The sequence below is a fragment of the Lissotriton vulgaris genome, chromosome 3_1 (assembly GCF_964263255.1).
Source record: "Lissotriton vulgaris chromosome 3_1, aLisVul1.2, whole genome shotgun sequence".
Lineage (NCBI taxonomy): Eukaryota > Metazoa > Chordata > Amphibia > Caudata > Salamandridae > Lissotriton > Lissotriton vulgaris.
Genome location: NC_141689.1, coordinates 510,639,958 through 510,655,358, shown reverse-complemented (window position 1 = coordinate 510,655,358; position 15,401 = coordinate 510,639,958). Strand labels below are relative to the sequence as shown.

General features: G+C 44.4%; 1 protein-coding gene across 1 annotated transcript in view; it reads left to right on the top strand.

Annotated features, from left to right (window-relative positions):
• Positions 1-982: 982 nt before the first annotated feature.
• Positions 983-15,401, top strand: part of F2RL1 (F2R like trypsin receptor 1) — a 28,860-nt gene continuing 14,441 nt past the window's right edge. Inside the window, exon 1 of the mRNA XM_086960754.1 lies at positions 983-1,294. Coding sequence (XP_086816880.1) covers positions 1,192-1,294 — 103 coding nt within the window. The 5' untranslated portion in view covers positions 983-1,191. The remainder of the gene's footprint in view (positions 1,295-15,401) is intronic.

The window sequence follows — 15,401 nt, the reverse complement described above, 5'->3', positions numbered from 1 at the left end:
CACGTCGCCCGGTGAGGGGTCGAAATCACGTGGTGGGCAGGGAAGACGAGCTGAAAAACACGGCTAACTGGTGCATTTCCAGCTCGTTCTCCGAGGCTGTAACCAAGCGCTGTTCACTGAAGGGTGTAAAAACACCCCAGGACATCGGCGACAGCCTCTGCAAACCCCTTTCGGGGGGGGGGGGTGGGGGGGGGGGTGAAAGGTGAATGGCAGAGTGCCTCTTAGGTAGTTCTCTGCACCAGGCCCCGCCCCCTTCTCACATCTCACACGGTGAAGTGATTTTGTAAGTTGGCAGGTATGTATATGTATACATGTAAATAGAAGTTCCTCACATTTGAAGTTCCTTAATCGGCATCTCTCAGCCTTGGGCTAAGGAGGCAGTCACCTTTTTATTAGAAATAGTGGGGGATGCATACCCCGCACCTGCCCTCGGCTGGTACCTTGATCATAACAATTCTGGAACGAGTCAGAAAGCTCTCAAAAACGTTACTTGTTTCTTTATGTGCTTGCTCTTTTAGTTTATGTTTCAGAAGATAAAAATTACGGGATATCACTGTATTTCGCAATATGTGTGCACGGACTTAATAAATCACCTACAGACAGGCCAGTAAAATACCAGCCAGGCGATAGTCCGGTTACCATGACCCCTTCCAAAATTCCTTCTCACAAAGCCACAACTTCCGAGGCCACACCAGAGTCAGGCAAGCCTGGGCTCGACATATTTTCTACCAGCTCTTGCCTAGGCTCAATTCTCTGGCCCTAAGCGTAAAGCGGCTACCCCGAAACGCAGCTTGAGTCATTGGAAAAGCTAATGACCCTCCAATTGTTACCTGATCCTGTGTGAACGGCCCTTCGCAGCCGTGAAGCGGTGCTAATGCCCGCCTCGCGCATGATTCAAGCCCCGGGGCCTCACCTGCCGTCAGAGAGGGCGGGGCTTCGGCCGTGGACTCTGGGTTTCTGCTGAAACTTTGGAGTGTGCAGCGGGCGGAGGCTACCTGAGGCCCGGAAGAGGCAGGCGGAGTCGGCCTGGGGTTGGGAGGGAGGCACCCACGGAGGGGGCAGTCATTCGCAGGTTGCAGGCAACAGACGCTGGAGGTTTTCCTTTGTGACTCTCTGGAGGGAGACGAGACTTGGTCCATTCAGCAGGATTTCTAGCTCCCTGAGCCGGCAGCAGATCAGAAGGACCCGCCGATGGCCATGATGCGGAGGGTCGCGGCTCTCGGGGTGGGCGGTGCGCTCCTGGTGCTCTCCCTGGCGGTCTGCGGAGCCGCCTCTGCTGGTCTGACTACCACAAGTAAGTGTCCGTAGAGTCGCCCGCGCGGGAACACCTCAGGGCCTGGCTTATACGGTAATTTAGTTACACAGTGCGCAGTGGAAGTTATTCACACCAGAGTCTGGGGGTTCCGTCTTGACACAGTGCGGGAAACTGTTGCGCCGAACTCGGGGGTTCTTGCCCAAGGTTGCCTTCGTTTCGTAACACTAACCCCTACGTTTTATTGTGTTTCCGCCACAGAAATTCCATTCCACCCCACTTCCTTTACTTTTTGTAGCAGTCAACTACTCGTGAAAACGTGATTTTTTTATATATATATATATATATATTTTTTTTTTTAAAGATAATTTGAAAATTTCTGAGTGAAAAGGGTAGAAGAGTGCCTAATCTCGTTTTAAACATTTGGATCCTTTTAGGTGCGTTGGGTGAGTGTCATCTTGCTTTGGTGCTTGAGTTAATCATAGATGCCAATATTGGGGATCACCTTCGGAGGAATGTTTGGAAAAATTAGAAATATTGTAGTTCCCAGTAACTTAATGCCTGAAGGTGCCTTTGTACCTTTGTCGGTCAAAGCCACGCCTATCAGCTGTTGTGATAGAGGTCTCTCGGCAGCAATGCTCAAGCCTGAAAAAGTGGCCAGTTATATATAAAAAAAATTAAGTCAAACGTATTTGGCAATGTTCTTATTGATCACGTGTCTTTCAAAGACAATTGTGGAAAGGAGTGACTGGTTTTGTTATAATTCTTTTCCTTTCACTCCAGTTCCTTACAGCAGTGTCAAATGAAATGTTTTTCAGTTGATTTATTTATTGTAGAGAACCCAGCTTTTTTAATGGCAGATTTTTTAAATTTAATTTTAGAATGATTAGCAGTCTTACGGTGCGATGGACGCTGAAGCAAGACAGTGCACCAGTGTCAGTTTCTTATTTACCGATGTGTTGTACATTTATTTATACTTTCAGTTTTTAGTGTCCGGGTGATGGAAGACCCACAAGCAGCCTATTCCCATTGAAATACGTCTGTGTGACCCCAAGCACCACCCACCCGTGTCTCGTATTCGTTTTCTAATTAAATAGCGCTTCCGAATTGAGCGAGAAACCATTTTTTACTCATAATTCGATTGTTTTATGGATCTTATTTGAGCGTGGTTTATTCACACATAATATACCAACATGCTCACATTCCTTAGGTTTGCCCCCGTTTTGCGCCGACACCGCAAAGTTCCCTTTGTGAATGAAGGTTTTGTATCCTGTTGAACCAGGACAGATCGCGTGCGCACATTACGGGTTTGAGCTCCTCGAGCACGAGAATACCTTCTTGTGTGCGTTACTGACCCCTTCTCGGGGCAGAACATTGAAATGGTCCACCCCCACTGCACCCCTCACTCGCTTATTTTTTTTACCCAAGGTGGGCGAGCCATCAAATTAAAAGGGAGAGCCAATCCAAGGGTTGGCTCAGCCGCCAAAGCCCGTGCACAAGCCTTTTCAAAATGTTTGGCATGCAAATCATGCAACAAACAGGTTAGAATATGACCTGGTGTCTTCAGAATTCAAAAAGGTATATTTCTTTAACATGTGCAAACGTTTTACCTAGGTACATCAGATCATGTCCCTTCGTTGAGACTTATTTATTAAGTCAGAGTTTTTAAACCTGGACTAGGAGAGATTCTGCCCCTGTCCTTATGACAATGCTGTTCGTAAACGAAGAGTCCTGTCCAGTTGTCGTATGTACCATATATCACCTTGATTGCTATCAGAGCAACGTTGCAGGCTATTAACTCAACCATGAGCGGTTTTTGTACAGTGCACATCTTGATCTCATATATTTGTAGATGCTTTCAAATGTGATAATGAACAAAAAGGATGTTCAGTAAAATCATGTATTTGTCTAGGATCACACAATTTCTTCAAGCAGGTACGCTGGGGTTTATCCCTGGTTTTCTAGTTTCATACTCTGCCATTCAGCCACTATATGGGTATCTCTCATGTTAACGATGTTGTCCTTAATTCTTTTATGGTGAAATCAGACCATGTGCGAGAGTTGGAATCCATGTTTTATTTTTGGCAGTTTTACATGTCGCAAACAATGTCCACGGGCATAAAAGCGCTTCACTTCAGACTAGTTTATAGTCTGTGCCCCCCCCCTATCATAGGGAAATTTGAATGGGATTCACAAGAAGCTGAGGTGAGAGGAGGCGGCAAGTTGTTTGCAAGGGCCGGTTTCCGGCGCTTTTGTTATAGGGGGCTGATATTGCAACTATGCTGCAAGTCTGTCTCTCATGGGTCCAAAAACAGCCCCCACCCTGGTGGGCCACTGGGGAAACGCCCAGTACCCGCTAGGGCCAGTCCGACCCTAGGTTGAAATGATGGATCTAGGACGAGGATGCCAGATCTATCTGTTGTTCATATGGGTGGGCATTTGCTCCATTCTATAGTGAGTGAGAATGAGGAGGGAGCACTACCAAGATTGATAAGTTGTATGGAAATGAGTTTCTGTATGGGGTGGAATCGGGACCCTTTCCCTCTGGTGTGAACCTGTTAAAGCGCAAGTATGCTGTTACCAACTTATATACATATACCTAAATGTGTTCTTTGTTGGACGTGACATGCATGTGATGAGACACAGATATTTCTGATGCTTGATGGCTACCTGGTGAGTCCTCGAAACTTTTTCTTTTTATTTATTTTTTACATATTGTTGCTCGTTGATCTAATGGACTGGCTCTAGTTCTCCAACTGCTCACGTCTGACAAGACCATGGTTATTGTTTTTGGGGAAACTCTTGATCTGATTACCCAATTGGTGTACTGACTTACTTGGTTCTGCTTCTGTCCCCTGCCCTTCGTATCACAACCTAGGTACTTTCTTTGATCAACAACTGCGTTTCAAAGCCCAGATTAAGAAACTCGCAGTGACCTGCTTTCTAATGAATGTGCTTGGGAAATTCCTGCCCTCTCCTCCAAAGCCCAGGGTTCGAGTCGGGGTACCACGCGGATGGACGGCGTTCCCCCAATTATTTTAGCGGGAGCTCGATAACTATAAACTGCAACTAAGTGCAAGCCACCTTACGTGACGTCACTTCCTGTTGTGACGTCAGCGTCCCCCCAATTCTTTTCGTAGGACTTGTGCCCTGCCAAAGCCCACAAGGAAAACCTTGGCTTGGGTTCTTGTTACATCCAGGCTAGACTACTGTATCTATATCTTTTTTTTTTTTTTTTTTGCATGCCTGCTGGGATAACTTTTGCAGAGACTCCTCCTAATTCGACATGTGGCCACATGGTTCAGCCTGGGCCTTGACAAACAGGTTCACGTTGCTTCTCGCCTGGCACCCTTCATTGGCTCCCTGTCCCGAAACACTGCCTATTTAAGACCCTTTGTTTCTGCTGCAGGGCCGCTCACATCCCTCCCACCCCTAAGTACGTGTCTACACGTTTCTCAGCATGCACTCCTACCAGTGTTCACGTATATGGGACCACGCCTGGGTATACAAAGGTGTCTCACCAGGTGCCCCGGGTATATTGAGACTTGCCGGTGGCACATGCTCCTGTGAAGTGTTCATTTTTGGTTGAATCCTTGTGGTTTTGTAAACTGCAATTTAACACTGGTACAGTTGCCTTCAGAGTTGCGTCTGTGTGCGGCTTTAGGCCACATCTTATGTTTGGATAAATGTGGTGGTGCATTAAGTGAGGGGAGTGTTGAACGGGTGTGGACTGATGGCGGGCTTTTGATCTGCTGCAGTGGGAAGTGTTGGAGTTGTGTGTGGATGTAGACTGCTGTTTTATTGTTTCGTTTGGGTTGGATGGACATCATGATGTTACGGTTACATGGAGTAGTTTGGTGGTATTGTTTGACGTTGTAGTGCTGCATTGTGTGCGTTATGTTGGTACTACACAATTAGGTGTAGTATTGGGTCATGCTGTTATACTTGCTTTGGCATGTTGAGTGTTTGCTGTATTGCAACATGGAGTATATTGAAGTTTATTGTGGTGTTGGATGGAAACAATTTTATAGTTGAATGTTAAGGGGTGGCAGAGGGGGTGATGTAATGGGTTTGGGTAAATTGTATAATTGGCCTTCTATCAGTGTTTTACACTGTGATATGCAATACTTTCTTAGTGCTTGTGTGGCATCTTATATCGTGTAATGTGGCATTGTGTTGGAGGCTTGAGGGGTGCTTCTAAGGTACTTGGCGTGGCATTGAATCTTTTATTTTGCGGTCCTTCTATGGTGTGGTGTGTGTGTGGAGGGCATCAATGGTGATTTTGCATTGTGCTTCAGTGTTTTCTACTATATTATTATTATTATTATTATTCACAAATCGAAGACCGTTTAAAAAACGAAGACCACCCTTGTATCAAAAGCATTTAGCCCTAATTTTTGAAGATTAGCTTCTACGATGAAATAGAAAATTCACAATGCCTTTCTTAAAAATCTAATTTTCTGAAATGTGGACACGATCTTTATCAGAAAGACTAGTCTGGTGTATGGAAACTGTGAAGACAAACGTGGGCTTGAGAATGCGAGCTCTGTCCTTTCAGGACTTAAGATTTGCTGTGATCTATTTTTAAGCACACTTGTTAGAACCAGAGTTTGTCTAGCAGGCGCCCCAGGGAATGTTTCACTTTTTTGTGTGTATATTTTATATAGCGTGAACTTGACCCGAAGGTATTGGAGCGCTTTACATGAGCATTGATTTACATTACTCATTCGGGCACGGGGAGAATAAGTGATTTGCCCAGAATCACAGGATGTGGACGCGACCTTGAGGCTCGAACCCGGGTTTCCAGCACCAGCGTCGGTCGTTTATGCAGACAGACCACATCCCTAAGCCTAAGCTTTACGTTTCTTATGTTTTTATTTTGCTGTGGAGAAAACAAAACGCCCTGCAGTCAATTGTTTGCATACTAACCTACATTGGACGATAGCTGGGATCTCTTATTTTTTGAAGACATTCAGTTTTCCATGTCTTGATCGGCGTTATACAGGGCGAACTCGTATCTAAAAGTGATGTTTGTCCTTCTGTTTTTTTCTCTCTCACCTAAATACCTATGCAGATATTTCAATACGACTCTTTCAAGTTCGACCTGTCCGTAGCAGACCGTTTTCAAACGCTGTTGCGACAAGTTCTTTTATTGTTTGCCAGAGTGATTATTACCCAGGCAAAGCGCCCTCTCATAAAACTTGCCAATATAATAAGTCACGTTAAATCGCTACATTCCACTCACAGTATGTGAAATATACACGCCCGTCATCCTTTGAGCCCGCTAGACCTATAGTACATTGGTATCCAGACGGGTCTGTCTTTTCCGCCTTCAGTTACTGTTAGGGTTCTGAAACATGTCTCGAGGTGACCACATGTCCTTCAAATAACCCTGGTGTGACGGTGCTGGGACCCCACTACACCTTTTAACAGTAGCTGAATGGTTATGATGTGCATAGTTGGTTGGTCTTTGCTAACAAGGCAACCCCCATACATATATTCACGGCCCCCTCCCCGTGCTTTTTAGGTCGAGCTGGTGTAGCAATGCGACGCATTGCGTCCAGCGAAGCATCTATTGTTGTCCACTTGCTGGGAATCTGAGACAGGGGATGTGCACGCGCAAGCCCTCTGCGATTATACCTTGTGGGCGCGCACGCCCAGCCTGGCGCCGTGCATATCTATCCCGCATTCTTAGCAAGTGAATAACACATACACACACACACACAGCCACACTCACGCATGCACACACACACGCATGCAACAGGCACACGCACATGCACATACACACGCTCCTCACCGCTGCTGTTGGGGACAATCATTCATGGAGCGCCGGCTCCCGATGGATGGGCGGGCGGGGGGGCGACACGGCCAGGGGCTCCAGAGCAGGGACAGGCTGACAACTTCCAGCCTACTAACTTTCTGCTGCTCCGGCGGGACCAGCGGTGTGCTGCGGGAACGGCGGTTGCGGTGCACGGGCGGGACAAGACGGTGGCTGCGCAGGATTCGTACTCACCGCTCTTCGGCCGCCTCTGGGACTCCACCCTGCTAGCGCGCCATTGGCTGAGCGCCGCTCAGCGCTGGCTCGTCCCCAGAGCTCTCAGTTGCTTCACATTGGTGTTTTTTTTCCAAGCAAGGGATAAAAGTTAGTACTGTTTGGACGCACAGAGGGTGTTGTGTCAGGTGACTGTGAAGGGACAGACATATTGCCCGAGTAGCTCAGATGGCGATGTCGTTAATTGTTAGAGCATGAGGCCAGCACTTTGAAGTATCTGGTCCTGACGCTGTCCGTTCTGGAATATTCGCCCAGTCAAAGGCGGCATTAGCATGTCGGGGAATATCCTCGCGCTTTCCCCGTGATGACTCTATTTGAAGTCTGTTGCTCAATAGTGTGTGCTTTCTAAAGGCCGTAGAGTTGCTGGTGGTTCTTCCAGATGTGCACGGTCTCTGAAGAAATGCAATTTCATAGTCAATAAACATTTTAAAGTTCATCAGGGGCTAATTACAGCAGATCGCATGGCATTGGAGACTGGGCGTCCATTGTGGGCGAGACAGCCTATTGATAATCCAATTGATATTTATGGCTTTGGCACTGAGCTGCAATGTCGCCCAGTGTTATGCGGTGGGCTCCGTTCCTTTCCTGTCAGCGCGCTTCCCTGATAGATTAGACAAAGCCTACCTGCATGATTGCGCATTAATAAAGTAGCAGGTTCTGCTCTTTTCTGCTTTTAAAGCGCACCTTTGCGAATCTTCCCACTACGTGATACCACGTCTGCCGCATTTTGAGCATTTCAAGGCGGTGCAATCGATTACAATAATGCCATTTTTTGGCACACATTTCCCTAAACTTCACTTCATAGATTGTCAACCTCAAGCAGAGGCCAGGGTAGCTTTTTATTAAAGCTGCTTCTGTTTAATTCAGGAGTAAGTTCTTTTCTAGGGATGGGAAATTAAATTTGGAGATCTATGTAGCGCAGTTTATCACACATGAGGGTATCCAGGCACTGTTCATGGGCACAGTGAGAATAAGTGATCCCCAGCACCCGAGTCAGCTGCTTTGGCCGCTGCGCCACATTGTCTCCTGAGAAGGAAACATGACTCCTATCTTTCATGGAGGTGTTCCAACAGGGATTTTTCTACATGATGTAAATTACAGTAACTTTTATTTAAGTATTAATTATTAAATTACAAGCCATTGTTATTTGTAATATCAATACATCTAAGTCACATAAATACAACACATATTGCATTACAAATGCTATAGGTGTCACATTTGCAAAAGTTAAAACTATTGACATTGTAAATGATAAAGCTAATAATTTTGCTATTTTCAAAACCAACACATAAATAAAAAAAAGTGTCATTTACAATACCAATAGCTCAAACTTTCCTAATGCGAGACCTATTGCATTGCAAATGCTTGTTTTTTTTCTTACCCGTGCCATAAACCTTACCCAGAACATTGCGGCCTGGGCTTCTGTCCTCTGGGAAAGTACTGTCCCACCCTCCCCCGAGCAATTTACACCTCAGTGGCAGCCAGAAGCTTGACAGTACGACACTAGAATCCTAAATAGTGATCATGGTACATTTACTACTCCAACATCAGCAAATGAATGAAACACACAGCAGGTATGTTTGAAGGGCGGAGCCGCAGCGGTGTAGCCTAGAGTCTTGCTTGTTCTAGTGTTGTGGGCACAACATACTACACTGGTGAGGGTATCCCGTCATGCCTTGTTACCATAACAGGCTGATTTGCAAGCCACGCCTGCATCAGAATGTTGACCCTGTAGGTTGCCGAGTTTTCATGCGCGAGAACCTGGCCCTAGAGTGGACTTACGCAGAGTGGGTGGTGGGCAGTTCTTTGCCACCACGGCTTCTATCAGAGGAGTGGCGTTCTGGCCCAAAAGGAAGTTACCGATAACTCGGAGCTTGCGTCCACTGGACTCTTCAGAGCATTCTAAAGAACCAAGTAATTTTTTGCATCCAAATCAGTAGCATTTATTTTAACAATTTAGTAAAGCTTAATAAACCTCTTCAATGTGTTGAGCGAATTCAAAGTTAGCATGCGGATGTTTCCCTGAAGGCACTTAACCAAATGGACTATATTGCAGGTCGGTGTGACCTGCAAGTTGCACATGCGATGACCACATAACCTCACTGAGCGGTCTTCGGATCTTTGTGTATAGGTTTACACGCAGTGCTGAGCAAAAGACACAATATTGCAAAGTTGTGATTGTAAATTGCTTGTTTAAAAATTAAAAAATCATACACTTGTGCACATACTGTGATTCTGAGCACATTGCTTAATTTCCCTGTGCCTAAAAAAACAGGGAAAACTGAATGCGTCCTGGTGTTATGTGACTGGTGCTCATTTAAAGGATTCGAGCACCTTCTTGTAGAGATCGCGCTGTATACAACTGCAAAATAAGTAAATAAAAAAATCCCACAGCAGGGCTTCTGGCAGTGAGAGCCAATGAGTGTAGGGGGCATCGTGGGTGAGAATGCGAAGGTACTAACGGGCAATTCACACCAACATGCTGGGTTGAACAAAGGCCAGGAACCACTTCCTAATCTCCTGTCTGTTTGTGGAAGAGCTTTGAAGCAGGACATGACAATGACAAGTGGCCAGAGCTGGGCAATCTGCAGAGATAAACCCCAAGGGAACTACTTCACACCCCTGACTTAAACTAGAGGTGACTGGATAAGGCTGTTCTTTTGCTGATCAGTAAATACTTGTTGCGCAAAGTTAAGGTAAATAAGCACATTGCTGATAAAATACATTCCCGTACTAATCTAATCTTCTAAATATAACGTGTTGAATATTCAAATACAAAGTTACTTGCTCTGTGTGTATTTTGCTACTGACTAAAAACGAATGTCAGTGTGTGTATGTATGTATGTATGTGTGTGTGTATATACACATTTCTAAATTTATTGCATTTTTATGTCATCTGTTTAATGTAATCAGACCCCCCCCAGGATTTTGCGACTTTGGGTGGCAAATTCCACGGCCCAAAAAAAGCAACATTTGCAGCCGAAAACCTCTAAATACACTGTATTTTTGAGGTGGGCAAAAAAATGTGCCCTCCACAAAAATACTGCAGATTTGTGCTCTTGTCACTGCTGGAAACTGCAGTGTCACAGTTTGTAAAGTTGCAGAGTTTCCAGCAGCACAGCGCCTGGAATGAGAGGGTGTCTGATGCTAAAGACAGCAGATTACAATATGAAACCTGCGCTTTTTGGCATCAGACGTTCCTGTGCATGTGGAGCAGAAGGGGAGGAGTGTTACCAGAGAAAGGAGATTATGTGAGACAATGGGGAGACAAAGGAGAGCAGTGCTGTGGGGAACCTTTCCAATGACCGGCAGGGGGCAGACAAAGGTGTGAGAGGGGCCTGCAGGGTAATTGCTCGGCAGGGGGCGAGGTGCATTTCAAATGTAGGCAACAGAGGAATTTATCACCTCTGCCACTTGCCTGTTGCTCATCCTCCCTTTACTGGCTCAGTGGCCGCACAGAGCCAGTAAAGAGAGGGGGGGAACACACGTTTTTTTTAACTTATTTTGCGGGCACTTTTGTAAAAATCGCAGCATTTTGACAAAAGTGCCGAACTCGCCATTTATTTTGCAAAATTCTGTGGGTCTGTTTAACCATGAGTAATATAAAAACTCCTACCCATTCCTGAACGCTACTCAGCAAAATACAGTATCCTTCTCTGTACCCCAAAACCCCTTTACAACCCACCATGAGACCTAAAATCCCAATACACCATCTATCCCTGAACCCTAAAAAGCTTAGTTCCCTAATAAACTACCTATCCGAACCCTAATTACTCCTTACTATCCCAATACATTACACATCCCTGAACCTTTAACCCATTACTACCCCAAAAATCTACTCATCCCAACCCTTAAAAACCAATTACTACACATTACTGAACCCTCAAAAACCCTTTCCAACCCCTATCGCTACCCATTCATTAGCTCGAACACTTTTAATAAGCCTATAAAATCCCTAAAATAAGAATGCCATAAATGTAATATTCATTTTGATATTTCAAGTAACATTATGTAAGTAAATCGTGTGTGTATGTGTGTGTATATATATATATATATATATATATATATATATAATCACGGAATTGTAGCTGATCCTTTGCCTCGGTGTCGGCGGGCTCACGGCAGGGGTAGCCACCCCCTTCAAATTCAACACAATTCACCAGCGTCTTCCTTCTAGCGATATCAGAAAGAATAACACAGGAGCAGTGATGAAGGAGTAGGCTTACTCCGAAACGCGTAGGACATTGTATCTGCATTAAACTGCACCATTTACTGAGGCCACGGCTCCTGTGTTTTTCTTTCTGATATCGCTAGAAGGAAGACGCTGGTGGATTGTGTTGAAATTTTTTTAAAAAAAAAAATATATATAATGTGCATATATATATATATATGTGTGTGTATATGTATATGTGTATATATATATATATGTGTGTGTGTATATATATGTATGTATGTGTGTGTGTATATATATGTATGTATATATATATATATATATATATATTTCAGCTCCGTTGCGCCAAGATCCGAGTCACTCGCAGGCGGGTGCCTCTCGTGGCGGCGCCCCACGTAATAGATTACGGCTCCAAGTTTCTTTCACGTTCCACAGAAAGAAATTGCGGCACTCGCAGGGGAAGTGTTCAATGTATTTTTAATCGCTCAGCAGATTAAAAATACTTTCTGTGGAACGTGAAAGAAACTTGGAGCCGTAATATATATATGTATATATATATATATATATATATATATATATATATATATATATATATATATATATATATATATATATATATATATATGTGTTCTCTTCAGAGAAACCACCTGCTGTAACGTAACCGGGCCTCAGATTGAGAAGTGTTGTCGGGGATCCTCCCACATGCATGACCAGGATGACATTTATGAGGTTTGTTTGCTGTGGAGATGTATATATTGCTTTATGCCACTAGAGCGCGCAGTTTTCCCCAGGTCACCCGGGATACCAATTCTCTAACACGCACTGGGCCCTCGGCGTGAAGAACACATTAATTTCGTTTGGGTGAAAACTGGGTGAGGATTTCTCCTCCTGCACGCTGCTAGGAGTAATCAAGTTTGGATTTACCTCTGCTTACCATGCACCCGACTTACCACGGGCGCAATTCCTTGACGGACCTGGAGCTGTTAAGAAAAAGTAGACAGGCCTAACATCCAATACACCTTAAAATCCTTAAAATACTTTCCACAGTTTTGTAAAATGACCACAGACACCTGATTAAGTTCAAGTTTTTATATAAGATTTCAAAGAGAAGAAGCCAAAATAATAAGCGATACACAGAGTAATATATCAAACATCAAAATCAGTACCAAAAGGTAACTTTGCACAAAAAATATGACCATTTAGAATATATGGGAAACTACAGGGAGAAGTTTTAGCACGTACTATTCACTGCAACGTTATACTAGAACATAGGAATGGGATGGGACTTAGAACATGTACTTAACCTAAGTGTTCAGAATATTCTTGCTAAGCTCACTGCAAACCGCTAAAGGAAAGGGAAAAACGGGAACATGCTATGGTTTTTAAAATCAATGAATTTCTAAAGGAGAGGGGGAGAGAAGGAACCAACTAAAATTCAGGCACATATAAGTTCGATGGCAATAAGGCAATAACTCAGGTAAGAATGCTTTAACAGATCTGAGAGAGAGAGAGGAAAAAAGAGATACGCAAACCCACAATCTATATTTACCTAATTTAGATTGAAGACCAACCCTGGCCACGGGTCAGTTGGGAAGACGGGGACAGGGACCCTCAGAAAAGGAATGCCAGACTGTGAGCAGGTACAGCTCACGGAGAATAAGGACAGGATACCCCTCAGGTTCGGATCAAGGACTGGGCCTCCCAGGGTACGACCAACACCCACAGCTTCGGACAGCAACGCCTGCGTTACCCCCTCCTGCAAGTAATCCGCCAGAAACCCTGATTGGATTTTCGAATTCCCCAGCAAAGTGCTTCGCCAGCACTTAGGATTTTCCACCCCTTAGGAGATTGTGGAAAGTAAGGACAAAGTGCTCCGCAGCACTTTCAGAATGAGCACCTATTGAGATCGTAGGGTCAGTGACAGGTCTGCTACTCGGACAAGTCGGACAATTTTCCTAAGCTAAACTAGGGTAGTTATACAGTTTGGGGACCCTTAGACCACCCACTAATGTTGCAAGTGACAGTTTCCCACATTGTGATTGGTCAGGAGAGGTGGTGCGGTCTTTACCACCTCCTAGAATTCAGTTTCACATGATTAAATATGCAATTTTGAATACCCGCCCCTTAGGTTCACGTTCCCATGCATAGAATACAGCAGTACAGGACAGTTTTCAGTAGGTAGCAACAGTATTGCTTCTTTCAAGGTGAGACTCCGTATTCCCAGCGGTGTTCCCAGGCGCATTGTGCTTCAGGAGCCAGCTGGCTAGGTTTAGCTTCTGCGCAGTTGGAACTTTCTCTGGTCAGGTGACGGTGCCCAGCAGAGCCTCAAGCATGGCTCCGCTCATGAATACCCAGCCCACAAAGACGCGGTACATGAAAAGTAAGCGAAGACAAATTAGAACCATACATAAAAATGATCGCACTGTATACCATGATAAAAGAAAACCAACCCTTACTTTTATAATAACTATAGCATTAAGGATTAATGCGAAAGAATAGATAGGCTAAAAGCTGCTGCAGTAAGCAGAGAGCGTGGTAAGAGACAAGCGGCCATATTTAGCATCAATGCGCATGAGCACAGAATCCCTCCAGAATGCGAGTGCGTCACATCACATGGGTATGACCGACGCATGCGCAGACTGAATTTGCGGCAAAGCAGCCATTTTCAGTGCAAGCTTCGTTAGTACGTGAAAAGACAAACAAGCAAGCATCCTAGGGACACCCGCGTGTAGGGGAAAACACTTTACAAATGACGAACAATGGTGTTAATATTATTATGCAATTATAGACAAGGGTTTTGCATCCGAGCAAGGCGCTATGCGTGCGAATCCTTGCTCCATCAATCCCCTCTTTGATGATATTTACTATCATCACTACATGAAGGAAACGGATGCCAACTTTTCTCATTCATTCATATCGTCCATTTCGATTTCAATAAACTTATTGTTTAGTTTTCTTTCAGCTTCCCTATGAGAGTGGTGATTTTTCGCCTTTTTATAAATTGCACTCTTCAGCTCTTCTAATTCTAATTCATCAATGTTTCTTTTCACCCCCCTCGGATTGACTGTATATTTCTTTTTACACCTTTGACATTTGCAGCAGATAAAAATGATCAATACAATCACACCTATTATGACTATTGGCATCAGTATTTTCCACAAAATATTTCTACCTAGATTAGTAAACCAACTACCTATAGAGGAGAGACCTCCAGTCAGTCTCGTCCAGGCACTGTCAACCTCCAATGGTTTGAGTTCTCTTTCCAAATTAGTTATGTTCTTCACATATTGTTTTAATTCGATACTTTTGTCAGGAATGTAGGTGCAACAATGTTGCGCTTTCAGCATTCTACAGACTCCGCCCTCTTTTGCTAATAGGGTGTCAAGGGCAAGACGGTTTTGTAAAACCATTGATCTGATCGCAACCATTTCAGTATTGACCAGCAGGAAACCAGCAGCAGTGTCCGTTGATAACCGGTCCACCACCGTAGACAATTTGCAGATTCTATGGGTGTTCAGAACTACCCCCATTCCAGGTATCAGTGCACTAAAAATATCACCTACAATTTCGCCTACACTTTCGCGTCTACTACGCACTAAGCCATTAGTTTCATCATCGCTTCCAGCTGCGTTATTCACATGGTATATTTTCGGGAAAACAATGCCAAAGTAGCAGCTTCCATACCAGTGATCCGGCAATTTGAAATAAGCCTTGTTCCCACATATATAATATATTCCGGGAAACACAGGTTCTGACCCATTTTTGAAACCCCAACCTCCAATTACCTTATAATTATGTTCACACTCGCTGGAACCGATGAATACATTGTTATAGTACTCTGTCTTTTCCCTATGGATACAAAGTTTCCCCTTTCTTTCAAAATCCAGCAACAAGGCAGGACTGGCTTCGCCTTCTGAGGTGTTGTC